The sequence below is a fragment of the Meriones unguiculatus genome, chromosome 4, assembly GCF_030254825.1.
Source record: "Meriones unguiculatus strain TT.TT164.6M chromosome 4, Bangor_MerUng_6.1, whole genome shotgun sequence".
Taxonomy (NCBI): domain Eukaryota; kingdom Metazoa; phylum Chordata; class Mammalia; order Rodentia; family Muridae; genus Meriones; species Meriones unguiculatus.
The window spans coordinates 37,159,165-37,186,840 of record NC_083352.1 but is presented as its reverse complement, the minus strand read 5'-3'; the positions used below and the strand labels follow the sequence as shown (position 1 = coordinate 37,186,840).

At 41.7% G+C, this 27,676-nt stretch overlaps 1 protein-coding gene across 1 annotated transcript in view; it reads right to left on the bottom strand.

Annotated features, from left to right (window-relative positions):
• Positions 1-8,216: 8,216 nt before the first annotated feature.
• Positions 8,217-27,676, bottom strand: part of Pdlim3 (PDZ and LIM domain 3) — a 32,816-nt gene continuing 13,356 nt past the window's right edge. Inside the window, 7 exon segments of the mRNA XM_060381714.1 lie at positions 8,217-8,942; positions 10,252-10,363; positions 11,831-11,942; positions 11,944-11,962; positions 13,329-13,592; positions 18,059-18,126; positions 26,273-26,357. Of these exon segments, the coding sequence (XP_060237697.1) occupies positions 8,753-8,942; positions 10,252-10,363; positions 11,831-11,942; positions 11,944-11,962; positions 13,329-13,592; positions 18,059-18,126; positions 26,273-26,357 (850 nt within the window). The 3' untranslated portion in view covers positions 8,217-8,752.

Genomic DNA, 27,676 nt, shown 5'->3' with positions numbered 1-27,676 from the left:
GCTTCCTTAATTAACTGGTCGGAAAGCCTGATAGTTAAGTAAAATGTTTTCAAGAAGTACGTGTGACTTATTTTGCAAAGTCAGTTGATTCAGATAGACCATACAGTCATTGAGAATTGAATTTTAATTCTCAACGAGTAGGAATTGACAGCACTATGATATAATAATTTGTTACCTAATTAATGACACACGGTTTAGTTTCAGGAAAGAAGCATGCTAATTTAATGTTCACTCGCTATAATTTCTTGTTTTCTAGAGCAATGGTCTCTATAGGACTTGGCGTTGTGGACAGTTTTAATACATTTTAATTTTTCAAACTAAATGTCTGTTAAATTGCTATTCTAAAGAACATGAATAATATAGTTCATCTACTGCTGTGTATTAATATCCATATTATTCTAGCAATGAGATATTATGTGACAACTCTAATTTATATGCAGTATTCGTGTTTGGTGATGGCAAGTGTTGGCTATTGTATGGAAATTACCTGGAGATTTTCACGAGATGACTGAGTCACAACAGCTGGTATAGACTATAAGACACAAATGACCGAGCTTACAACGTCAAATCCAGATTTAATCCATGCACTAGTCTTAACAGAAACTTGCTTTTATTTTAAGAAAACAATCAATTAATCGATCAGAAGAATGACCTTGAGTAAAGGAGGTTTATCTTAAGTTTCAAACACTTATTTGTTTTTTGTGTGGGGTGTATGCATGTGCATGTGTTTGCGTGTGCATGCAAGTGTGTATGCATGTGTGTGTACATGAGTGTGAAAGTCGGAGATTTATGTTGTATCTCTTCTTTTATTGCTCCCCACCTTATCTTTCGCTGAACCCGGCACTCACGGACAGTCTCTACTGGCTGGCCAGCAATCTCAGGAGGCACTGGGTCTCAGACATGTACCTGGCTTTTTACATCGGTGCTGGGCATCAAACTCAGATCCTCCTGCATGTGTGGTAAGCTGTTCACCAACCGAGTTATCTCCTCTGCCCCTTCTCCTGAACCGTTAAGAGTGAATTACGAACTTCACAACCCATCTCTCCCCAACACTTGGGTGTGTATCCTATCAGAGTATGGGAAGAAACACAGTGCAGCCATTACTATTCAGAGGTTAGCACCGATTCATAACCACACTCTCAGCCAGAGCAATAATGTCTTGGGGAACCACAGGTTCCGGCCCAAGAACCTGCATTGCACTTAAATGCAATGATCAGTATGGCTTACCTTGAACTTCGAGGGCCTTCACATTTTAGAACAGTCCAGACCAAGTATTCTGTAAAGTCCTTCTGTGCCTTTTGTGGTTGTTTTTTGGTGGGTAGATTTCGGCCATGCCTCCATTTTGGGGTGTTATGATGGCCGTTTGTCCTCTGCAGCAGGTGGCCAGCAATGAGGTCTGCTGTCAGTGTGGTATTCATTTGATGGCTTACTAATCTCCACTGTAAAGGTATTTAACCTTCATTCCGTTTTGCTTAAAAGTGGTCCACGTAAAACATATAGACTAATGTAATATTTTATTCTTAAGCTTTGGTTTGCTAATTTACTATAATTATCTGTATGGATCAGTGTTTCTTATGTTACTTAGTAGTTAATAATGGATTTATTCTGTTGCTAATGTTCTCAAATTTTCTTGATTTGGTCACTGACAGTTTCTGTAATTTATCTTCACATCACATAGACAGCAAAGTATATTTTGTCAGGATATGATTTCTCTGGCCACATATTTTGATCATCTTCCCCCACCATTTTATAAAAAGCATGACTTTTTATTGTGGAGTTCACTCCGACAGGATAGAATTAAAATATAAATTACCATTTTTTTAAAGACAAGAGTCACAATACTTCAATATCTTGCAATTTTCCTTTATAAAAAAAATCTGCTTTTACCTGTTGATCAACAGCTGCAGTCTCAAGAATTTGGAACAAATTCAAGAGCGTTGCACAAAAACAAGCTCGTCAGGTCTATTCTTAGCAACTTCTGACCAGACGACAAGACGTCTGGGGTTTTCATCTTCATAAGATCTTTTTTTAAACCTGGGATTACAGGGCCATCACTAAGCACAGATGGAATCTACGGGCCTGTGACACTCACCCACTCGCCCCAAGGATATACCAATATGACAGTTGTTCCTAAGGCTTGTGTTTTGATGGAGAAGGGAGACACATGACATTGACTTAGGAAGTCTTTGTGGATTATAGAAGCGATTTCTACAGCTCAAGGCTTGATCCACATGAAAACATCTCCGTACCCAGTCCTCACTAAGTTGTCATCGGCATTAATTTCAACTGGATTCTGTCTATTGAGAGATGGAATGCCATGACTCACAGAGGATGGTAACCAGCTTTGGCTTTTAGGCAGCTGATCAGTGCTTTTGAGAGGCCTTGTTTACAGCAAAGGAAGTCAGAATTGAGTCAGGCTGACCATAGGGAGTTTGGCATGCTAAGGGATAGTTGGAGAAACACCAAGATCTTGGGGAAGAACAGGTGTTCGGGGAAGAGAGATATTTGATGAATGAGGTCTGTGAGTGTGTGTGTATGTTAAGAAGAAGAGCCACAACAGAGACCAAGTAGATACACTGATCTGGAAAGTGATTTGTGTCCACAATGGCATAATAATAGAAAAACGACTACAAGGAGCAACTTCTTCTCGGGCTAAAGTCAGTTTAAAGGACAACATGCCAAACATTTTTTTTAAAAAAATTATTATTATTTATTTACATACTTATGTGTGTTTTTTTGTATATGTGTATGTCCCTAGAGCCAGGGTCAAAAGCAGTTGTGAGCTTCCTGATGTGAGTGCTGGGAACTGAACTTGGGTCCTCTATAAAAAGAAATCCACGTGCCTAACCACTCAGTCATAGCTCCAGCCCCATGCCAAGCATTTGTAACTGGAGTTGTTAATAAAAAGACCCAAAGCTGCCTGTTGCTTAGCTTGGGTGTTCTGGTGTTGGGCAACTGAGAAACTTTATATTATGTAGAGATGAGTAAGCTGCTAATCAGAGACACTAAGTAACATGCTCTATGCGCCTCTGTGCAACAGGTGCTAAAAACGCATGGTAACTGGGATAGTATCATTGAGCATTTTGGCTTTCTAAAGCTTGTAAATTTAAACAGTGTCCAAGTTTGTAAATTTAAACAACGTCCAAGCTTTTTTTTTCTTTTTTCCTCTAAGAGAAAATATTCTTCTGTGAGCACAATCAGAATTATCTTTTTTGTTGTTGTTGTTCATGACATGAGTTCCTTTTTTTTTAATTTTTATTTTTTTAACATTAGTTACAGTTTGTTAACTTTGTATCCCTGCTGTATTCCACTCCCTCTTTCTCTCCCAATCCCACCCTCTCACCCTCATCTCCTCCCTGCTCCTTTCCAAATCCACTGATAAGGGAGAACCTCCTCCCCTTACATCTGATACTGGTTTATCAGGTGTCTTCAGGACTGGCTGCAAAGTCCTCCTCTGTGGCCTAGCAAGGCTGCTCCTCCCTACGGGGGTGTGTGTGTGTCAAAGAGCCAGCCATTAAGTTCCTGTCAGAAACAGTCCCTGTTCCCCTTATTAGGGTACCCACTTGGATACTGAGCTACCAAGGGCTACATCTGAGCAGGGGTTCTAGGATGCATCCATACATGGTCCTTGTTTGGAGAAACAGTCTCATAAAAGAACCCTGTGCCCAGTTATATTTGGTCCTTGTGGAACTCCTGTCCTCTCCAGGTCCTATTAACTCCCCCCCTTATTATTATTATTATTATTATTTTTTATTCACTGCATTCTGTCTGAGGTTTGGTTATGAGTCTTAATATCTGTTTTGATACACTGCTAGGTACAGTCTTTCAGAGGCCCTCTGTGGTAGGCTCCTGTGCTGTTACTTGTTTGCTTCTACATCCAATGTCCATCCCATTTGTCTTTCTAAGTGAGGATTTATCATGGTACCCTGGGTCCTCTTTCTTGTCTATCTTCTTTAGGTGTATAGATTTCATTATGTTTATCATATCTTATAGGAATATATGAGTGAGTATATACCATGTGTGTCTTTCTGCTTTTGGCATACCTCACTCAGGATGATTGTTTCTAGGTCCCACCATTTGCCTGCAAATTTCATGATTTCCTCATTTTTAATTGCTGAGTAGTATTCCATTGTGTAAAAGTACCACAATTTCTGTATCCATTCCTCAACTGAGGGACATCTGGGTTGTTTCCAGGTTCTGGCTATTATGAATAAAACTGCTACAAACATGGTTGAGCAAATGTCTTTGTTGTGTACTTGACCTCTTTTGGATATATGCCTAGGAGTGGTATAGCTGGATCTTGAGGAAGCACTATTCCTAATTGTCTGAGAAAGAACCAGATTGATTTCCAGAGTGGTTGTACAAGTTTTCATTCCCACCAGCAATGGAGGAGGGTTCCCCTTTCTCCACAACCTCTCTAGCATGTGTTGTCACTTGAGTTTTTGATCTTGGCCATTCTGGTGGGTGTCAGGTGAAATCTCAGGGTTGTTTTGATTTGCATCTCTCTGATGGCCAAGGATGTTGAGCATTTCTTTAAGTGTTTCTTTGTCATTCTGTATTCCTCTACTGAGAATTCTGTTTAGCTCTGTACCCCATTTTTTAATCGGATTGCTTGATTTGCTGCTTTTTAACTTCTTTAGTTATTTATATATTCTGGATATTAGCCCTCTGTCAGATAAAGGGTTGGTGAAGATCCTTTCCCAGTCTGTAGGCTGCCGTTTTGTTTTGATGATGGTGTCCTTTGCTTTACAGAAGCTTTTCAGCTTCATGAGGTCCCATTTATCGATTGTTACTCTTAGAGCCTGTGCTGTTGGTGTTCTGTTCAGGAAGTTGTCTCCTGTGCCAATGAGTTCCAATGTCTTACCCACTTTTTCTTCTAATAGATTTAGTGCATCTGGTTTTATGTTGATATCTTTGATCCACTTGGACTTTAGTTTTGTGCAGGGTGATAAATATGGATCTATTTTCATTTTTCTGCATGTAGACATTCAGTTGGACCAGCACCATTTGTTGAAGATGCTGTCTTTTTTCTACTGAATGGTTTTGGCTTCTTTGTGAAAAATCAAATATCCATAGGTATATGGGTTTAATTTTGGGTCTTCTATTCGGTTCCATTGATCCACTATTCTATTTCTATGCCAATACCATGCTGTTTTTATTACTATTGCTTTGTAGTACAGCTTGAGATCAGAGATGGAGATGCCTCCAGATGATCTGTTGTTGTACAGGATCGTTTTGGAAATTCTGGGTTTTTTGTTTCTCCATATGAAGTTGCTATTTTTTCTCTCAATATCTATGAAGAATTGTGTTGGTATTTTGATGGGAATTCTTTGTTGCTGTAGCGTGAAGCAGAGCCCATGCATCTGGTCCTGAATGTGTTATGTAGCTGAGAATGGCCTTGAACTTCTGATCTTCCTGGTTTTGCCTCCCGGGTGCTAGACTTACAGATGTGTAACCTGCACACTTGAATTATTTAATGTTGAGGGTCAAACCTAGAGTTTGCTTATGGGAAGCAAACATCTGCCAACCTCGCTGCACCCCTGGCCTTTAAGTGCTTCTGAAATAACTCTTGTTTGTTTTTCCAGTGGCCTTACCTCTACCTCTGAGAGCTAACCAGGAGTGCCTGGTTCCATCACATTCTCATGCTTTTCATGAGTCTAGGAAGTGAATTCAATTGTATTTCTATTTTTTCAGTTGCTATTTTTGGTTGTAATTTTCTCAGATTTTTCTAATTCTGTTACCATTCACTTACTTTCCAGCTTCCAAAACTTCAATTTCCAGAACAAATTTTTTTTCCTCAGTATTTTTTTTTTAATTTTAATTTTTATTAGTTACAATTTATTCACTTTGTATCCCCCCTGTAGCTCCTCCCTCCTCCCCTCCCAAGCTCACTCTCTCTTCCCCTTTTCCACCATGCCCCTCCCTCAGCGCACTGAGAGGGGAAGTCTTCCTCCCCTTCCTTCTGATCCTAGTCTATCAGGTCTCATCAGGAGTGGCTGCATTGTCATCTTCTGTGGCCTGGTAAGGCTGCTCCCCCCTGAGGGGGAGGTGATTAAAGAGCAGGTCAATCAGTTTATATCAGAGACGGTCCCTGTTCTCATTACTATGGAACCCACTTGGACACTGAACTACCATTGGCTACCTCTGTGCAGGGGTTCTAGGTTATCTCCATGAATGGTCCTTGGTTGGAGTATGAGTCTCTGGAAAGACCCCTGGGCTCAGATTTTTTGGTTCTGTTGCCCTCCTTGTGGAGTTCCTATCCTCTCCAGATCTTTCTATCTCCCCCTTCTTTCATAAGATTCCCTGCACTCTGCCCAAAGTTTGGCTATGAGTCTCACCATCTGCTTTGATAGTCTGAGGACAGAGCCTTTCAGAGGCCGTCTGTGGCAGGCTCCTGTTCTGCAGAAAAAAACTTTGAGCAAGAACTAAAAGAATTTTACATAATTGGTATTCTAGATCTCAATAAGAACTTGTTATTTTTAGCAGCTGTACTAACAAACATGCTTTATTGCAGAAGCTATCATCACAAATGCCTATGGGAGCGAGGCAGGTATTCTCTGCAGAAATCAGGGTCAGAGACAGTTAGTTAGGTGTCTCATACTGGACGCTATAGGAGGAAGACACCTGCTCTAGGTGCCTCAAGCAGCATCTACAGCAGATAGACATGGCTGTGCAACACCATTAAAGGTGGGGTATCTGAGGCAGTGCTCATTGCCTGGTCTCACTGCATCCCCACTGTATACACTTTATAAGGATGGATTCAGAAGTGTCCTAGTAGCAGCGGTGAGGAGAGTAGGTGAGAGGGACAAGTCAAGGGCATTGCTGTGGGGTTAGCTTGGGTGACAGGGAAGGTGAGTCCTAGCTGGAATGACATGGCAGACTGCCTGAGCCAGGGCCAGGGCCAGGGCCCAGAGAGCGCTCATGTCCACATTCAAGACTCCTTGGAAGACTGAGCTAAGAGTTTGGGAGGTTACAGAGGAGGCAAGGTTAAGGCCTGGCTTGAGTTATGCCAAGGGAAAGTTGACAGCAAAGCCATGAGATCAGCACTGGGTACCAGTGAGCCCCAGTGGAGCAGCAGTATCTCCTTCTCCAGGAGGTGCCCTCCATAGAGCTGCCATCTTGGGATGCAGAAGAGCGCGCCGCTATGTCAGAGAAAGAAAAAAACCCAATGGACCTTGAGCCTCCAGCTTCACCGAATGTTTATGTGAAGGAGACATTTCAACCAAAAGAACCCATGCTGGGGGCCGGAGAGATGGCTCATCAGTTAAGAACACTGGTCATTCTTGCAGAGGACCAAGGTTTGTCTCGCTCGGCCACAGTGGCTCACAACCTCCCCAAGTCCAGTTCCAGGACACCCACTACTTTCTTCTGACCACTGCAGGCACCAGGCACGCATGTGGCACACACATCCTTACAGGCAAAACAGCCTTACACATAAAATAAATAAACAAAAAATAAAAAAAGCTCGTAAGCCAAAGCAAAAATAACTGTCCAACGGGAAAGCTATTAAATTACTTGAAACCGGAAAATGTCAGCACTCCACCCATCGGCAGAAATTTAGGGCTTATAAGAAAGAGCGGGGTGGGAGGGAGGGCAGCTGAGACAGCACCTCAGCTGATAAAGCTCTTGCCTACCAAGCGTGAGGGCCAGAGTCTGATCCTCAGCACCCCTGTGAAGAGGAGGGGTACTGACAGCTGCTTGTAAAGTCATCCAGGGATGGATGCACAGAAGGGCAGGTCTTTGGGCCCAATCAGCAAGCCTTGAGCCTCTGGGAGATATCTCTTCTCCATCCTGCAGAATGACATGAAAGTTGATCTGTGGCCTCCACAGACATGGTCACACTTGTTCAGGCCCACCTACACACACACACACACACACACACACACACACACACACACACGAACACAGTCCAACCCCTACCATATATACAAAAGACTAAACTACAAAAACTAAAGAGGACATAGATTCCTTAAAAAAAAAAGTGTGTGTGTGTGTGTGTGTGTGTTTGAGACAGTTTCTCTGAGTAGCCGTGGCTGACCTGGAACTCACTCTGTGGACCAGGCTGGCCTTGAACTCACCGTCTGTCTATCCCTCCAGGGTGCTGGGATCAAAGGTGTGTGCCACCACCAGCTGAATCCTTTAAAATATTTAAATGCTTAGTGCACTTGCTAAGATACGAGTGGGTCCTCTTGCTGAAATGATGAATCCATTCAGTATGAACTTAAAAAAAAGAAAACACGCTTCGAGTATTTATTACGCTTGTGTTATCGTGATACAGCCGTTTGCATACAAAACAGAGAAATCCTGGAAATGCCTTCCTGACATGCACTTTAAGAATAACAGACACAGACATCTGCCATGTTTTTTGTTTTTGTTTTTTTTAGAATACAAGATTGTTATTTGACATTACTTACTACAATTACCAAAGGCAACCATGAAGGAGAAACAACTTGAACTCCCTCAAATAGCCAGGCGTTTACACTTGGGATAGTTGGGTAACAGACGGAAACGGTGGAGCGTGACACCGAAACTTTATTGCTTTAGATGTCACCATTGCTATCCCCAAAGATAAAGAATTACAAGCCGTAGACCGCGCTTGTTTCTGTCGCTTGACAGGCCTTTCTTTCCCTTTCTACACAGTAAGATAAATGTCTAAAAGCCTCGGCTTTAGATTTCCTGCTCGAAGCTCCGCATCATTGGCCAGTGTAAGTGCGGGTGGGTGCGTGCATGCGTGTTCTCGCCTGCAAAGGGCCTAAGCTTTGGGGTACAGGGTGACAGTGTCGTAGCCTTCGGGGGGCCTCGTGCGGGCCCTCGCGTGGGTCTCGCAGTACAGCTCTCCCTCCACGAAGAAGTAGCCCTTCTGCTTGAGGTTGAGGTTACAGTCGGCGCACACAAAGCACTCGGGGTGGCGGTACTTATCCCGGGCCTTGACGACAGCACCCCTGTGGGGAGAGAAGACACAGAAGGTGAAGACGGTGCAGGAAGGGGGGGGGGCTGCGGTCAGCTGGCCTGTCCCACAGTCAGGGAACGCAGCAGCATGTCAGAACTCGCCCACGCCACCAGCTTCCTCTCTGATACTGAGCTGGGAAGAGTCTTTAGAGTCTCAAGGGCACAAGTCAGGGAACGGGACTTTCTGTCTCATGGCCCCCACCGCCCCAACCCAGCTTCTTTGTAAGTGGGAGCTGTGATTTATGAGGGCTGAACCCCGTAAAGGGGTTCGGGGGCTTTGAGCCAGGCTTTGAGCTGCAGAGTTGGGGGTTCCCCTGTCGGCTTCCTATCCCGGTGGCCTAGCATCTGCTCTCACCTTAACCAGCGACAGAGTTTATTGTTATTGGGGAACAACGTTACTTTTGGGGACACCATGAGCTGTGTGTTTGCAGAGGTGCTGTCCAGCCATCCCCTTTTCTTCCTGTCTCCCACTTTGTTCCCTTGGCTCTAACTAGGGCCTCCTTCCTCCACCGTTCTCTTGGATAACTGGGTAAATTTTGTCTCTGCTTGTGGTGGGAGAAGAGGATGAAAGGGCAGGAGAGGTGGCCACGTCAGATTCACTTGAAAAATGTGCAAAGGTGGCTGTTAACAGAGTCTCCCAACGATGGGAGCTTGACTGTACTGTAAAAATATCTAGATCTTGATATTTGTGTAATTAAAATAGTTGGTCACAAAATGCATTTTAATTCACAGTCCAACGGGCCCTGAATTTTTCTTCTTTATAGGAAAGTATTCAAAGATTATATATTAATGAAATTAACTTTTAAAAGGAAGATCTTGAGTCTTGGAAATTGTTTTCATATATGTGTTTGGGCAGCCTTCCTTCCTTCCTTCCTTCCTTCCTTCCTTCCTTCCTTCCTTCCTTCCTTTTTCTTCCTTCCTTCCTTCCTTCTCTTTCTTCCTTCCTTCTCTTCCTTCCTTCCTTCCCTTCCTTCCTTCCTTCCTTCCTTCCTTCCTTCCTTCCTTCCTTCCTTCCTTTCTTTCTTTCTTTCTTTCTTTCTTTCTTTCTTTCTTTCTTTCCACCAAAGTATTTCTGAAGGTACAGACTGCTGACTTGTGTTCTATGCCGACTTGAGGTTATGACTGAGGCGCACTGGCCAAATACGCTAAAGTGTTATAAATGTTCTATTTTAAGTTAATGACTAGAAATTGAACTTTTCCAAAAACTGCCTTTTCTCTATAAAGGCCTAAAAGTACAAGGCGTGGAAAACTGCCAGCGAGGCTCAGAGTGAATTGCCTAGTGAGTTAAAAAGCGAGACGTACACAATGCCACTCCCACACTTGTCACAGAGCGGCATCTTCTGGGCGCTGCCAGCCCCGCCGTGGACCTTAGTAACCGGAGCCCTCACGCTTCGAGTTCCAGCAGGACGGTCCTCTGAAAAAACAAAGTGTTTCCATTTATGGCGAGGAGCAGCTGGCTCCAGTTCCTATGTGGAGTCTATTTTAGAGTGAGCACTTTCACTTCTATTTTGAAGCATGCACTTTAGCCCGAAGGATTCTTGGGTCGCGTCTGCACTGTGGTCTCAAAGAGAGCAGGGCCCAGCGGCGCGGGAGAGGCCTGGTTCTGAGCTAGGCCCCTTTAAAAGCGAAACTACTCAGAAACCGTGCTGGGGGACTGTTGCCAGGTGTTTGGAGGACAGGGCGTCTTTCATTGGATGTCTTTTTTTTTTTTAATAATTTATTTTTATTTTATGTGCATTGGTGTTCTGGCTGCTTGTCTGTGTGAGGGTGTCAGGTCCTGAAGTTACAATCAGTTGTGAGCTGGTGGGTGGTGGGGATTGAACCCCAGGTCCTCAGGAAGAACATTCAGTGTTCTTAACTACTGAGCCACCTCCCCAGCCTCACTTTTAAAAGGATGTATTTATTTATTTTGTCTGTGAGTGTCCTATCTGCGTGTATGCCTGCATTATGGCAGAGGGCATTAGATCACATTATAGGTGGCTGTGAGCCACCTTGCAGTTGCCAGGAACTGACTTGGGGCCTCTTAAAAAGCACATTTACAGTCGGACAAAAAGCATGAGCTGAAGTACAAGCCAGAGGTCAGCTTTTTTTTTTACAAATATTTATCTATTTATTTATTTATTTATTTATTTATTTATTTATTTGTGTATATGAGTGCTCTATCTGCATGTACGCCTGCACACCAGAAGAGGGCATCAGATCCCATTATTGATGGCTGTGAGCCACCATGTGGTTGCTGGGAATTGAACTCAGGACCTCCGGAAGAACAGCCAGTGCTCTTAACTGCTGAACCATCTCTCCAGGCCCCCAGAGGTCAGCTCTTATATATACTGGCTGTGTGGCCTAATCCAACTCTGCTTTCCTTAGGCCTCTGTTTCTCATTGGTCAAGTGGGGCAAGTAATAGTCTCCGCCTTCCTGACTTGTTGTGAAAATTTGGTAATACTAGATGCAAGGGACTTTGTATAGGGTGAGGTAGTGAGGGGCACAGTGGGTTTCATTGTGTGTGTGTGTATGTGTGTGTGTGTGTGTGTTTCCTGAGGTTGATGATACTCTAAGGAGTTTGGGGAGGAAAGGCTGAGAAATCTTATAGCATCAGTTGAAAACTAAATCTCTGATTAATAAGCTATGCTGACTCTTGACTACTATGGGTAGAATTTTTTTTTCTTTTTTGGTGCTTTTTAAATTTTGAATGAGTGGTTTCATATCATGAATACTTGGATATGTCCAGAAAATTCTTTTCCTGAATCCTTCTGAACAAAGACCCACTTGATTATTGACTAGAACTAGCATTCAGACAGCCCTTCCCTCATGCTCAGCTCTTCTTCCCCACCCACTCACGGGGCTTTTAAAATATGTCAGCAGAGACTAGTGGAGGCTCACCCGGCCCGTCGTTCACCAGCTCCTGGAGCACCCTGAAGGAGCCTGACTGGCGAGGAGGCGTTGGCTCATCCCGATTGTCATGGAGCATGCGGTACACATCCGACTGAGGGGGGTACCGAGGCCGCGGGCTCACTGAAACACAGAGACAGCTGGTAACACACTGTCAGAAGCGCTGGGAGGCAGTAAGGGTCATGCCGTGCTCACAGCAGGTGCTGAGCAGGGAATGACTCTCGAGTGAATCTCTAGGAGAAGAGCTAGGTTTGAATTCTCATCTGTGACTTCTGTCAGGACACACACGAGACTTGTGTCTGATGGCTATAGAATCATAGATGCGAACAAACTTCCTCTTTTTTTTTTTTTTTTTCAGAAAAAAGACAACAGACATAAGAGGGTAGGAGTGAACTCATTTTGATTAGCCTCACTCATAGAAGTTTAAATATTACTATTTTTGATATAAAACCAAGTTCCATATAACTTCTAAGTTGATGAAATTATATTACATTAGAAGACACCATTAAAGACAGTGTTTCAAACCTCATAAGGCTTTTATGTAGCTTTTATCATCACTTTTGCTAAACTGATTATTCTATTTTCAAATAGTCACAATAATAATGAGAATAATTTTTATCTGCTATGCTTTCAGTAAATAATGAACAATTAAAACGTCATCATAATTCTACTTGTTAGGGACTAAACATTTTATTTAACTGTTATTACCTAGAAATCTATCTGTGCATATTTTAGTCACCTGTATTCTACCTGATAATAAATAAATAAACAAACAAATAAATAAATAAATAAAGCTTCGGAATTAACTTACCGTATAAACCCTGAGACAACTTTAATATTGCTACATGGCACTCTCAAGTATCACCATAATTTATGAAAAGTGATTTTGCGATATTAAAAGAAGCAACAGGATTTTATTCCATAATAAATCTTTTTAATTGGAAAACCTCTGTTGGCAAAAATACTTGGAACACACATTGATGACAAAGAAGAAACTAGTCAAAATAGACACTAACGGGAATTGAATATCTTCACTAACAGCTTGAAGCATTTGCTCATAAAAAGTTAAAGAAATGCAAACATTTTAAACAGCAAAACAATTCCTCTCCACACATTCCCGTAGAAAAAGAGAAAGGGTTATTTCATAATAGTGTTCGGACATCACCCCCCAACCCCCATCTTTTCACCAACAAAAGACAGATCTTAAGCCATTTTTGAGAATACTAAATCAGGCACTTATAAAGTATACTGAAGCTTTCAAAAGACATCCATTTGGTCTCTATGTAATTTTATTTTATTTCTATCTGTCCCATCATTTATGTAGATAAGTTTTATTACCAGGTTTAAATGTTTCAGAAACATTTTTTTTCCCCCTTAAAGCTTTCCCATAGCTTTCTTTCCACAAAGACAACGTTGAAAGACACCATTAAAGTCGCTATCACCCATGTGTTTAGTCAATATGCCCACGGTTCAAAAAGTCTCATGTTACCTCATGGAAGGTGTCTCCCCTAGAGCTGTGGAAACCTGACCCTGAAGTGTTTCCATAATATTGTCATCTGAGTACAGCTGCATAGGTGTGTTAAACTGAGCATGTACAATCTTCACGCCCGGAAGCTCCATTTCCAAAGGAATGTTAGGGGCCATCTTAGCAGCAACTTTCAAGTCGCCTGGGCAGATCGTACTGACAGTACTGACGGAGGAAGGGGTGCTACGTCCGCTGCCACAGTCAATACCGGAAGGAGTGCTGCAGCCACTGTTAGTGACCGCGTTACCCAGGGAGGACGCAAGGCACCGGAAGAACAGAGAAAACAAGTACAGACAGGTTAGGAGGAAGTGGGGGCAGGACAGGCGATCAGTCTGAACACTGGCTAGAAGGAAGGTGTTTCCAAAAGGGACGGTGAGAAATTCCCGTGCAGAAAACTTGAACGAAATAAAAAGTTGCAGGCGATAGTGCATTTGTTGGCTTGATCCTACCAAGGTAAGGAGTAACGCGTAGAAAGAGTTGTACACAAAGCGGGTAGAAACCAAATGCCTTTCTTATTTAAAAAAAAAACAAAAAACAGGCCAAATAATTTCGTTTCTGACAATATTACAGGTAAATGGTGGAGGGAGATTAGTATCCTTCTGTGTCTCTGAAAGTTTGTATTCAAAATATTAATGAAGGCAACTTCACAAATAGTGACATTGAGTAGCATGAAAGTTTAGGCTAAACCTTTCGAAATAATCATGCTTCAATCACAGGGTCAAGCTTGACTGGATATAATTGGAAATTTGTGGGTGAGGCTAAGTAAAACTCATATTTTAGAGCTATGTTATCAATATTTTACTGTTATTATTTCAATATATTACTTTTTGTTCACTTATTTTGTTAGGAATATAGTTTAAAAACTTTCCTGTAACCTAATACAGGAACCAGAAACAGTCAATAAATGCTCACCGCCTTCCAGCCAATGATTACAGAACAAACAAACAGGTCATTTCACAGCATCTCGGTGCTACTCAAGGCTAAGGTTTATTTCCTTTCTACATAGGTGTTTCATGCAAGACTTTGACACACACACATATTTCCATGCATATTTTTTATTTCCTTTGAGGGACTAGGTTTAGGGACTTTAAGAATAGTAGAGAGGTTGATCACCCAAGTCAAGAACTAGGGAGATTCTGTACTCTTTGTGGAACTGAACTGGAGACCGGCCACACTGACATGCACTTTGTTAATTAATTACAGGCATATTAAACACACAGAGAGATACATGAGAAAATGGCGCGTATTTGCCTGTTAGGATTGCTGTGAACTCGAGACAGGTGCATATACGTGATGTGGTTGCCCTTAAGCCAACAATCGCAACTGAGACCATGGGACCTCATCTTTGCATTTACTTTAAAGGGCTACTGTTGCTAATCACAGCCCCACAGAGACAATAAACTCAAAAGGATGCTCAACAGTGACTTTTACAAAATAAATGTTGCAGCTGATTAGTTGGGACAATACTGTCAATAAGTGATTTTTTTTTTTTTTTTAGGGTCTTGTGTTACACAATCCAACTTCTTACACCATCCCTTTAGCTCCTGCCTGTTGAGAATCTCTTTAAAACATGTCCAGGACATTAGTTAGGTCATGGACCAAAATACCATCTGGCCTTATTTACCATTTTCCTTCTTTCATTTCTTTCTTTCTTTCTTTCTTTCTTTCTTTCTTTCTTTCTTTCTTTCTTTCCTTCCTTCCTTCCTTCCTTCCTTCCTTCCTTTCTTTCTCAGCACTAATTCCTAAAATTGACTTTCACTGCTAAAAGAGAGGAAGAAAATTCTCTCTTGTAGAGCAGTTTGGTCAGGATTAAATGATTTGACGTAAGTGTAATGAGGTTCATGAACTTGAAAAACAGGAGTTTGAGACAGTGAGTTAAATCTTGAGGGACATGGGCCAAATACAATGGAAGGTCAGGAGAGATTTAGATCTTTTCTGGCTTCCTGTGTAGCAGGAAGGATGCTAGATGTTGGATAAGTTATTATCAACATGAACTCAGAGATATACTTTATTTTGAGTTGTAATTAGTAATCTTTTTTTCTGTTATTAGGTATAGTGTATTGATATGTATGTGCATATGGTTTTAATTTGTCAAAGGCTGTGTCTTCTATTTCTCCTTCTTACGTTGTTCGAATGAGGGGCCCCGTTTCTCCTAAATGGAGGAAATGATGTAATGCCAACAAGAGTGACCTTTGACAAATATCCAAGACAAAGTTAAAAAAGTTCCTGTGTAGACGGTTTACATAAGATGGTTCTCATGGACTCCAGGCCCCATGAACATCCTCATGAGTCCAGTGACTTATTCTTGGTGACCCTGAACGGAGATGCTAATGCCATCTCCCAGAGGCTGTCTTGGTGAGAGGGCAAGAGCGGCTGTCAAGGGGAGGGTGACATCCATGACTTCACAACCAGGTGGGTTCTCGCACAGGCAACAAACTTCCCTGGGAATGCGTTCGAGCTTTTGGTGAGGAGGGCCACATTTCTGGATGTGATTTGTTTAAAACCACCCAGAAACATTTCATCTTTCCATTTGGGTCTATAAAAAAATACCCTGTGCATATTTTGAGTTATGCTTTGGCTTAAAAATGTCGCGTATCCCAGTATAAAAATGCTGGTGCTTTAAATGGCTTCACCGGCGATGACGAAGTAACCAAATGAGCCAGAGCTAGTAGGAAAACACCAGGTGCCTGGACACGCAAATCCTCTACACCTGTTTCACTTCAGATGCAGCGAGTTGCTCACTCACAGTGTAGCAGTAGTTTGGCATGTTGCCTTGAATTTCTACTTTCATAAAAAAAAAAATCACTGGGAGAGAGCAAAAAGTTCCGAGGTTAGAGCGAATAGTGAGGGGACAGAGGAAGAAAGGAAGCGTGGAGAGGCATTTCCACCAGTCGTTAGGATCTGTGCACAGGTGGCCCTTTTGATTTGTTTACCTATTTTTTAGACAATTCCTGCCCTTCTAAATTCTGGTGCGCGGGTGACAAACTTGCAAATGGGTTGTCCTTGTCACCACCATGCTCGAGTTAAGACAACCCAGAAGGAAGCCCCTCTGACTTCCTTTGGATTTTTGCACTGTGGAATGCATCTCCGGGCGTTATATTTATTCACTCTGTTTTGCTGTGTATTATTCAGTGGCGAAGTAGAAGTAGTATTTTAAACTGTTAATCTCCACCCGGTGTGTCCCGTGACGGAAGGTGCCGTGGTGTAGGGTTAGCAGTGGTAAAAGTGGAAGAGATGAAAGGAGGAGTGGAAACAAGGGAACAGAGAGAGAGGGTAGTGCGGAGTTGAAAGGTGGACAGCTTCCGGTTCTTCTGTCTCACACTCAGGAAACACTGGGCACTCTTGAGATTCTATTTCTCTACCCAGTGTGCACATGATGAGCGTTCATTATGTTCCAGGCTCATTTCTAGGTGTTGGGGATACAAAATGGAGCTAGTCAGACAGAGATGCTCTCTCCGCATCATGCTTCCATTCTCCCATTCATGCTTCTTTCTGTGTCTGACATTATGAAACCTGTGTGGTTTATTTGGAGACAATCCTCTGGCCCTTGCTGTAGCTTACTGAAGGGCCTACACTTTTAATATATGATTTTTAAGTCATCTATGTAGTAATGATTTCCTAGCCACAGGAGAAGTTAAGTACCTACAGGGTCAGCCACGTAATTGTGACATGTACCCAGTTAACATGGGCTTAACAGTGATGAACATGTCCATAAACTGGCATGTGAAAACATTCCATTCCCCTCTCCCCATAAAGTGAAACAGTGGGAGAGTTAAGTAAGTCATGTGTATGGAATGAGCTCACCTATGGGCTACCAGCTTGGGGCAGCTGAGGCAAACCATTATGAGCTTTTGTTAACCAGACAGGATCAACTTAATGTGATAAACAGCTTCCTTGGGTTAACCAGCCCAAGGTTGGAGTGATGGGTTTGAGGTTTCCTGAAGTTGCTTTCAACTGACATTCAGGTTCTAGAGAAGAGTCTGGGGAAGACTGTAGCCAGAACTGCTTCTTTGATTGACAAATAAGACTTTAGATTCTGTTTGTTATATTGTTACTGTGGCTTCTATGACATATCCCATGAGAGTCGGAAGCACTCTCTGTAACTGGCTTCCCTCTCTCCTGTTATATTGATTTTTCACCAGACAGAAAAGTTTTCACCTCAAGGAGCCTTTCTTCCTTTGTAAGGATCCATGCCTATGAGCCATTGTTTTTAGATAAGGGCTAAAATGCTGGGTCTGACAGTGCCAGGAGAAGCAGGCACTGAGGTGGGATGGCCAGAGTCTGTCAAACATGTAAAGTGATCCCAGCTTCCCCTTGCTACGACCCGGGGCTGGTCTCCATGTTTTATTCCCACTGGCTGGGCTTTCCTGACCTGGGACAGGGCATAAGTACCTGACTCAAAGGTCACTGTGTTCTGGATGGGAGTCCCAGAGTCTTCGGGGCGCTAGTTATAAATACCCACGGTGATCACATAAAATTTCACAGCCCTGTCATCTACTCAGTATTTCCTCTCAGTAATGGATGCTATTTGGCTGCTGCTCACCACTAAGGCTAAGTGAGTTGTTTCTTTTTGCTTTTGAAATAAGCTTCATAATGAGAAGCCACCCCAGACACCTAGGAGTTACTTTTCCCGGTGGTTAGTGAGAACTGATTAAAGCAGCATGCACTTCAAACTTCATCTCAGAATTTATGACCTGGTTCGGCCTGGAATTATGAAAGGTTTGGGCCGAATATTGTGCTTGTGTTCAAAGTAGTTCACATCCTGTAAAAAGAAAGGGGGGTGGTTAAAGAAAAATTCCACAGCGGAGGCTTGATCTTTCTGTGAGTAAAATGTAAATGCGTTAGAATTGTGCAGAGAATGATTTTCCAGAAAATATTGACATTACTGAAAAGGCTGATAGTGGGACCAGAGATTTCTTTTATTTATTTATTTTTAAATCCACGTAGCCACTAACCATTCAGGAACTGGGTGACAGGGCTCTGGAGCAATTAGAACCGAGTTTGAGATGCCTCTCTATAAAAACAAAAGTTTTATAGTGCCCTCAAGAAAGCAGAGGAGGAAACGGCAGGAGCTGGAGCTCTGAAAAGAAAGCGCACCGCACCATGAGGAACACTGGCCAGAGCCAAATGTCAGTACTTACTTTTGAGGCGAACTGGGGATGAGACTCCGCAGCTGTCCGTGCAAGGCATCTTGGATATTGCTAGCTGAATAGAGCCCAATTGGTGAGTTATAGGAAGCGCTCACTACCTGTCTTTTGTCATCAATGTTTGCTGCTGCAACGAAAGGCTGGGCCCTTCTGTTGTGCGTGGTACCAATGGGTTTGAATTCCTGTACACGGCAGACAAAATACACACAGCCACAGAGAACGCACAACAAAGCTGTTAATGAACAAAACTGGCAGCAACGCTGTTGTTAATTAAGGCGTCTTTAACTGCTACAGGATTAGCAAAAAGGTTAGGGGAGGAATCAGGGTCCGTCTTTCTACCACATCTCTGAAACTTACACATGCTTCACTCACCTATCAAATGATAAATGCAATAGACGGAACCTCATTGGATATCTCAAAATTCAAACATTGTCTGGCCTTCTCCTTTTCCAGCTTCACCTACTTCTTTTTATGAAACTCCAGAAACAGAGTATTAGAAGTGAGATTTTTAGTTTAGAAAAAAAATATCAGACTTAATATTCCGTCTAGCTGCAATTACCTGTATTTTCTTCTCTGTAAATATCCTTTTGCTTTTGTGATACTGATGAATGACCCTAGGGTCCAGCACAGCCCAACAAGGATGCTACCACCACATCTTAATGAATTTTCCTCCATTTTAAGAAGTGAGAGGATAAAAATCAGTAGGCAAATGAACATTTGTGAATAACTCTAGTGTACCATTTAAACTAATATAGGCAAAGATTATTATTATTTTTTTAATATCTAAAATAACAAAACCCAAATCATTAGTTTGAGTGTGGCTGTTCTTTAAAATAGTAAGGAGAACAGAAGGCCTTTATGAAAGCAGGGGCACCACTCATAGAATTCTTTTCTTTTATTGTGATAGTGTTGCATGTGTATTTAAAGAACTCTTTCTGGTTGTCTCTTTCTTGGAGAACAAATGAAAAGAATCTAGAGATGAGCCATGTATGCATGAGTCTCTCTCTCTCTCTCTCTCTCTCTTTCTCTCTCTCTCTCTCTCTCTGTGTGTGTGTGTGTGTATAATTAAAACCAGATTTTTCATTCTGTTGCCCGAGGAAGAGGACCACACAGCGGACTCTCAAGCCTTGAGTTTGAGACACGTCAGAATGACCCAATCTAAGCATAGCAATAATGTTTTCTAGTTTTGACTACATGCATGATTTTCAAACATGCTAATTTTTGCCTTAGAAGCACCAGAGGAAATAGTAGGGATACTAAACTACACACGAGACTGTTCTCTGTGCACACATTTCTATTTGGCAGGAGTAGCTGCATCCATCTTTATCATCTTCATTTCCTTTGTGAATGTGCAGTGTTGCACGCAGATTCGAAATAATGCAAAATTCTTTGAAATGTTTCCCGCCAATATAGGCCTATGATCTTGTTAAAATAGCTATGACAATGCAAATAGAGCCCAGCTTCAACTACTAGCTAATGAGTCATTTCTTCAGCTGCCCCCAATGTCATGCCACCCACACTCTGAGATGATATGAAGAACAGGGTTTGTTTCCTCAAACCTGGGACACATGTGTTAACAGTCCTTTGAAGCTCAAAATATTTAAGCTGAATACTACTTGGCTCATGATTGTATAGTGTTGTTAGACTAATTAATACCTTGCTCATTGATTTTCTTTCCTCTATAAGGATGGCTCCATGTGGAGGCACTGGCTGGAGGACATCACTCTTGCTGACACTAAGTAGCAAGAGTATTGAAACCACCAAACATAGTTTCAGAAGTGTCCCAGCTTTGAGTCACATAACACATAAAAATCCGGGTACAAACATTTACATAGTTGCACAGTCTGGGGATGTTAGCTGACTTTGTAATGAATTTGGATGGGGCGTGTTTTTGTGATTACCATTTTGACTAACCATTATCATGGCTTGAAGAAGTGTGCTGGAAATAATTGTAAGTGATGACAGTCCTCAGGGCTTGAGCCTTTGTAACTCCTTTTGATATGAAAGAAGACGGAGGCTAATTGCTCAGTTTAGCTTTGATGGATTATAAATCTTCCGTGCCAATTATAGAGTGAATCGGTCAGGATAAAAACAAGCCATTCAAGCTTTGTGGAACCTAGTTGGTTTTTCAGAACGAAGTATGAAATATCTTTAAAATCTTGGTAAATAGCATTAATTTTACAATAATTAGTTAACATACTATGATGGCTTGATTGGGGGAAAATATCTGCCTTCAGTTTTTGTTTCACGGGCCTTTAAATAAATAAATAAATATGGATGGTGATTGTCCTATAAAGGGATCAACTTCTCTGAAGGCATTTGTGCATCCATAATTCCCAGTAGGACTTGCAAACAGCACTGAATAAGTTAACCAGCTCCAAGCTTTTTCTTTGTGGTTTTGTTTTGTGCTCTCTTCTCTCTCTCTCATTAGAAATGTATAATTGGCTAAAAGAAAAATCACTTTATTTTCTACTCACATCATAAAAGGAAGTCTAATACAGGCTTAAAACATTTTTGTTTAGGCTTTGCAAAGCATTAGTTTATAGTCTTCTAGAGTCATTCCCCAAAGCACAATGAAGTGTATACACTAAAGTTAAACAAGAAATTTAATGATGGCTCAGAGAGGCAGCACTCTGTCCAAGTCTTACATCATTGTTGATGGTCAAACAGAATCAAAAGACAAAGCCAATTAGATGCCTGTGAGTCCATATTAATTTCTTTTCTTTTTTTCTACTTTTCTTGGAAAAGCGCACACAACACAAATTTTTATATAGAAGTTTCTGCATAGACCAATCCAGCTTTTGTGTTTAATCTACCCAGGGAAAGCCATCAAACGATTCTTGTCAAAAAGTAGGCATTCAAATTAAGTCTTAATTTTAAAATATGGTTTTTAAATGTTAGAGGCTTATATTAAGAAGTAACATTTTGAAGGAATGGAATGTTAGAGCAGCCAGGGCGAAAGTTATGAATCTGATGGAATGCCTCTGACACTAGAAAAATGGGGCTCTTGCAAGTGGCCTCTCAGGTTCTGGAAATAACCAGAACAAGGACAACATGCAAAGACAGTTCAATTTCAGTTTCTTACTCGATGACATTGTTCATAGACAAAGGACCACGGCCATTACTGTCTTTCCCTGAAGTTGTGTGCCTGACCCTTAGCTTCATTTCTCTTATTACTCACCAGTCTCTAAATCCTTCTTATGAAAACCAAGGGGGAGCAAGAAACAAATGACATGAATCGAGCAAATGTTTGATGGTGTCAAAGTGAGGCAATGGCTCTGTAGCGTCACACTTGAAATTTATGACATAATCTGCTCACACTCACCCTTTGAGTGGAAAACAAAGCCATTCTCAAAATCATCATTTCCTCTAGTAATGGGCTTTAGTGTTTCCAAACCCCACTAGAGGAGGGTTAGGGGAAACGTTGGTGAAAGCTTGCCTTGTATAGCGCCTTCTAGAGTTACCAAAACATTGGAGATTAAAGTTGATTTTATGGAACCAAACTGTGTCTGCACTTATAATAGGAAGACATAGTTCTTCACAAAGACATGGGCAGAATGTTCTTCCTGCTTGGATAGAGCCATTTTTTTTCTTTGTTTCTGAAAAGCATCTTTCTTGCTATGGTTGGTACATCATACCTTTAAGGTTGGTACATCATACTTTTGAGTTATGTGACTGCTATTAAGCAGAAATGAGAATAATTGTTTATTTGAGGAAGAAAGCTTTGGGGAAGGACTAACCACACAGCCATCTAGAGTGATGTCTTGTTTAGAAAAATGCCAGAGCCCTACTCACAGACCACCAAGCTCAAGGGGAATGAATTCATTCCATTGTTGGAAACTGATCTGAACAACTTTTTTTTTAGGTCTTTTAGAAGCCTAAGACTCAAATCTGAATCTATAAAAACAAAACTTCTCTATTTAGTGATAGGATGGAAGATGGAAAAAAAGATCTAACTATTAAAACTTTATAACAGTTACTATAATTGTGTAAGGGAAAGTCCCCAAGTCTAAACTTACAGGATGATATAAAAACATCATATATATCTCAACATGCTGTTCCTTGGTCTTGGTTTTAGATAACTGGACATAGTGTTTCACTTTGTGTGTAGTCTGGTTAAAATAAGAAAAGTATTTTATCGCATACCAAAGGTCATAATATTTACTATAATAACTTGACTTGGGTTGAGAACCAAGAACTCAAGTATTTTACTGTTTGTTGCCATTTGACCTTTCACCTATAGTAGCATTTAAAGTGCACTGATGGCATTTGGTTCCCCAGCTGACACACCTCTGCTTCCCAGAAGGTTGATCTGTTTACACAGTTCTCATTAAGGGGGAAAAGTGAAAAAAACATTTTAAGTCAGCACATTACTTAAATATTGTTTTTTTTTCCCCCTCCCAATGCAAAGGCCACAGACGTATAATCTGTTAGGAGAAACTGTCTCTGCATTGTACCCAGGACACGCAGATGGCCAGAGCTGCCCTGAAATGCAGCTGTTTGGTGGACCAGATGCCTGTGCTGTGTGCACCGTTCACGCTGCAATCTGTCTGAAGAGCTGCACAAATGGAAACCCTTTGATGATGGGGAGAGCTGAGATTGTTCTTATCTCTGAGCCGTCAAACACTGGCTTCTTGGAGAGGGAACCAGTAAGAACATGACTCAAATGTATGGAATTTTAAAAGGCTCCATCTGAATGCCTGCTGTAGCTGTTAACCTAATCGTCAAATTTTTTTTTTTTGCTTAAAAAAAAAAAGAAATTCATTTCCTTTTTCCTATTTGTAGAGTTGTAAAATATATATATGTGTGTATAAATTGGTATTTGCTAACCCTTAAGTTCAGAATGTCTGGGTTAATAAAATGATTAACAAGAGGACAAAATATTTAATATTTGAATTATGCTTTAAAAGCTACTTCTTAGAAGAGTGATATTCAGAAATTAATGCATACAGAGATCTTCTTGCAAAAGAGCCCTCTTTTTCCACTGCAGTTCAGGAATTATCATTGGCCCTAAATTCTGAAGAGATGGTAACAGAATGCAGACTTCCTTCATGGCTTAAGTTCACCTTGGCTCAGTGAATCCTTATGGGGTGAGAGTGACAGCTGTGATTCAGTGTCTCCCAGAGTTTGGCCCATCAATTGAACCTGTTTAGTGACCCCAGGCTTTACTTCTCATGTTGATGTGTTAGAGATTTAAAAAGAAGGAGAAACTTGGGGTAGGAATGCAATTCGCAAAAGGGTGCATGTCATGCAGTGTTCCATGTGGCTGTGGATGGTCAAAGAAATGGGGAATTTCGTCCATTGCTTTCTAGAGACTCTGTCCACTGGACGGTCAACAGGTGCACGCCGAAGGGGCAGGGGATCTCCTTTTCCATATGCATTGCCTCTACATGATGAGCCCCCGTGGATGGGAGGTTAGCAAATCTTGTGCGTTTCTGCATAGGGTTGTGTATACACATACAGCTTTGTGTTTCAGCTTACAGCTCCTTGTGCTAATGTCACTGGACTCTAGCATGCCAGGGTGAGCCACCAGTGGCTTTCAGAGCTCTCTTTACTGTGCTTACAGGTTGAGCATTCCCTGATCCCAAACCTATAAATCCAAACTGCTCCAAAAAGAGAAACGTTTTGAGCAAGGATATGATGTCATAAGCAGAACTGCCATGCCTGGCCTCATGCAGTGGGTCCTGATTAAATCGGAGGGCTCATTACCCTGAGCCCTGAGTGTCAAGATGTTAAAAAAAAAAAAGGTAAAATTAAATTTTGTGTTTAGGCGTGTGTCTCTTTGATCAAGTATCTCATTGTGCACAGGCAAATGTTTCAAACTAACCTAAAGTTTCTGGTCCTAAGCATTTTTAATAGAGGATAGGCGGTCTGTATTACCTCTCCCATCTTTTCCATCGTTTTCTCACTTACTCTGAAGAATGAAAGTCTTACCTGACCTAAATATGCCACTCATCTTCCAGGATCACACAGAACTTAACAGTTGGAGGAGCAGCCTCTGAGAATTGGTCCCAGGGTCTATCCTGGGTTCGTTGCTGGGAATTGCTCAGTCTGTGCTCCAGCCCTCTAACTACACTCTTTCATTAATCTGCAATTTCCTGGGTTCTTGCTGCAGGCTCTGCCTGGGGCAATCTCAGTAAGGAAAACAGACAAGTGGCTCTTGTCTTTAGAATATTCTATATCCTGTTCATTTTCTTTGAGGCCCATTTACCCTTCTTTTTGCTCATAGTTTTTTAGGGGCAGACTCTCCCTTTACTTTTAGTCAAAAGCTAGGGGAAGAGTCTTATAAATTCTTCCACCTACAGGCTACGTGTTGTTTCCTTTTCTCTGTGTGTGTCTCGGGGAAGGAATTGTATTTTAACTAAAACGAAGCTTTGAAGGAGCGCAATTTTGAATGGTCTGTAATAGTCACGAGGGAGCGACTTTTCCTTGTCACACAGCGGCAGTGAAGACAACAGTCCCTTACGTAAGCAGGTGTATTGTCAGGAAAGTTGGGGAGGCTTCTGACAGTTTTGGGGTTAAGGAGAGAAGACCCTTAGCACAAGGACTCCCACTCTTTTGACTGGTGTCAGGCCTTTGCTTATGCTGGTTTATTTAAATCATTGAGTAGCCTAGGTGATACTTGTCCTTATCTTGTGCTCTGTCTATTTTGTGAAGAGAAAACAGAGCCCTGCTGGGCGAGGTAGAAAACATGGAGGACAAACTCAAAGGGCAATGAAGCTGGAAAGGGGAAGGGTGCTGAAGTGTGAGCTCTAAATCTGTTCTCAGACAGTCTTCGTTAGGTATATAGAAAACTACACACTAGAAACATCTAGCATTTTAATAGGAAAGCTTATTTCAAAGATATTAAATACACATCTTTGTTTCTGTAGGCCTTGGCAGCTAGCTTCCAAGCAGAGGTTCTAAAACCCTGTTCTTAATTAGATTTTCCAGTGCATTATAATTGAGGTTTGATTCAATTTCAGCTTTGGGGAGGGCGGATTTTCTGAAAGTAGATATAGGCAGATAAGCATCATCAGATGATTCGATTCACGTGGCTTATGAGACAGGGTTGCCTCAAGGGAAAAGTCCTTTAGTTTTCGTAAGTCAGCTGCACCAGCAGAATATCTCTGTGATAACACAATTCAATTCTTTTGGGGTAAAGTAAATTTAATTATAGAATATCAGAACTGAGAATGAAAGAAGGATGTCAAAATAAGACCTCTGCAAAGACCTTCAGGATTGAAGAACACAGTAACTTAGATTAGAGGCACCTGTTTCAAATGGCTCAGCCTAGTTTTTATTTTGCTTGATTGGAACAATTTAAAGTTCTTAACTTACATCATGGCCATTTATTTGGCAGAAGTCTATCACAAGACATTTAAAAAAAAGTGGACTCCAGATTTAGTGAAATTGTTCCTAATGAGAAGGTGTGTTTCTCTCTCTCTCTCTCTCTCTCTCTCTTTGTGTATCATGGTTTCAATATATAGCCCTGGATGGCCTGGGCTGAACTTTCTGTCTATTCCACACTGGCACCAACCTTGGAGCAACCTTGCCTATATCTCCCAAGGTCAAAGAATAGACTTGATTTTTAAAGAGATTTTTTTTTTTACCAAGACACTTCCTCTGTTTTTCCCTGGATGTAAGAAAACATGAATAATAAAAATTAATCATAGAGAGTAGATTCAAAGCTTCATGGGTGACTTGTTCTGATTTTTAGACCTGCCACCTTTTCGCACTGGGAGACTCCCACCCTTGAACAGAAAACATGACTCTTCATACCTGTGGCTCAGCTTCTAAATTGATTTTGAAAGGATGCGCTTTTCCATCTTCAGACACCTGTGGAGACCACAAGCGGGTTTCTGCCCTGCAAATAAACAAAGTTTGCAAACTCTAAATCCAGATGGCGCTTCTTTTTAAATACACATTATTATACCATGTGTGTCTTTTCTGCTTCTGGGATACCTCACTCAGGATGATCTTTTCTGGATCCCACCATTTGCCTGCAAATTTCATCATTTCCTTGTTTTTAATTGCTGAATAGTATTCCATTATGTAAATGTACCGCGATTTCTGTATCCATTCCTCAAATGAGGGACATCTGGGTTGTTTCCAGGTTCTGGCTATTATAAGTAAAGCTGCTATGAGCATGGTTGAGCAAATGTCCTGTTGTATAATTGAGCATAGTTTGGATATATGCCTATATATATGTATAGCTATTCCTATTAGACATATAATATAGGATAAACATACTAAAATCTATACACCTAAAGAAGCTAAGCAAGAAGGAGGATCCTGGGTAAGATGATAAATCCTCACTCAGAAAGGCAAACGAGATAGATCTTGGAAGAGGGAGAAAAACAGGACAGGAGCCTGCCATAGGGGGCCTCTGAAAGACTCTACCCAGTAGGGTATCAAAGCAGATGCTGAGACTCCTAACCAAACTTTGGGCAGAATGCAGGGAACCTTATGAAAGAAGGGGGAGATAGAAAGACCTGGAAGGGCCAGGAGCTCCACAAGGAGAGCAACAAAACCAAAAAATCTACACAAAGGGGTCTTTTCTGAGACTGATATTCTAACCAAGGTCCATGTATGGAGATAACCAAGTACCTCTGCATAGATGTAGCCCATGGCAGCTCTCTCCAACTGGGTTTCCTAGTAAGGGTAACAGGGACTGTCTCTGACATAAACTCAGTGGCTGGCTCTTTGATCACCTCCCCCTGAGTTGGGAGCAGCCTTACCAGGTCACAGAGGAAGACAATGCAGCCAGTCCTGATGAGACCTGATAGGCTAGGGTCAGAAGGAAGGGGTGGAGGACCTTCCCCCCATCAGTGGACTTGGAGAGGGGCAGGGAGGAGATGAGGGAGGAAAGTAAAGATAGAGAGGGAGTGGGAAAGGGGGCTACAGCTGGGATAACAAAGTGAATAAACTATAATTAATAAAAAATAATACACCAGGAGTAAAGCTCCAGTCTCTCTCCTCTCCTACCCTGCTAAGGCCACCACAGGAGCAGGGAGAGATGGGCCACAGGGCTCTGTGACTGGCATCAAAGAGCAACGGTTTGTCCAGTGCTGTTACTGCATCTGTGGCTCAGAAGAGTAGGCGCCAAGAGAAAATCTATTTCACTTCATGACGCTTATGGATGGCTAATGGGTTGAGTCTCCTGTACCTGTGGAGATGATTGTG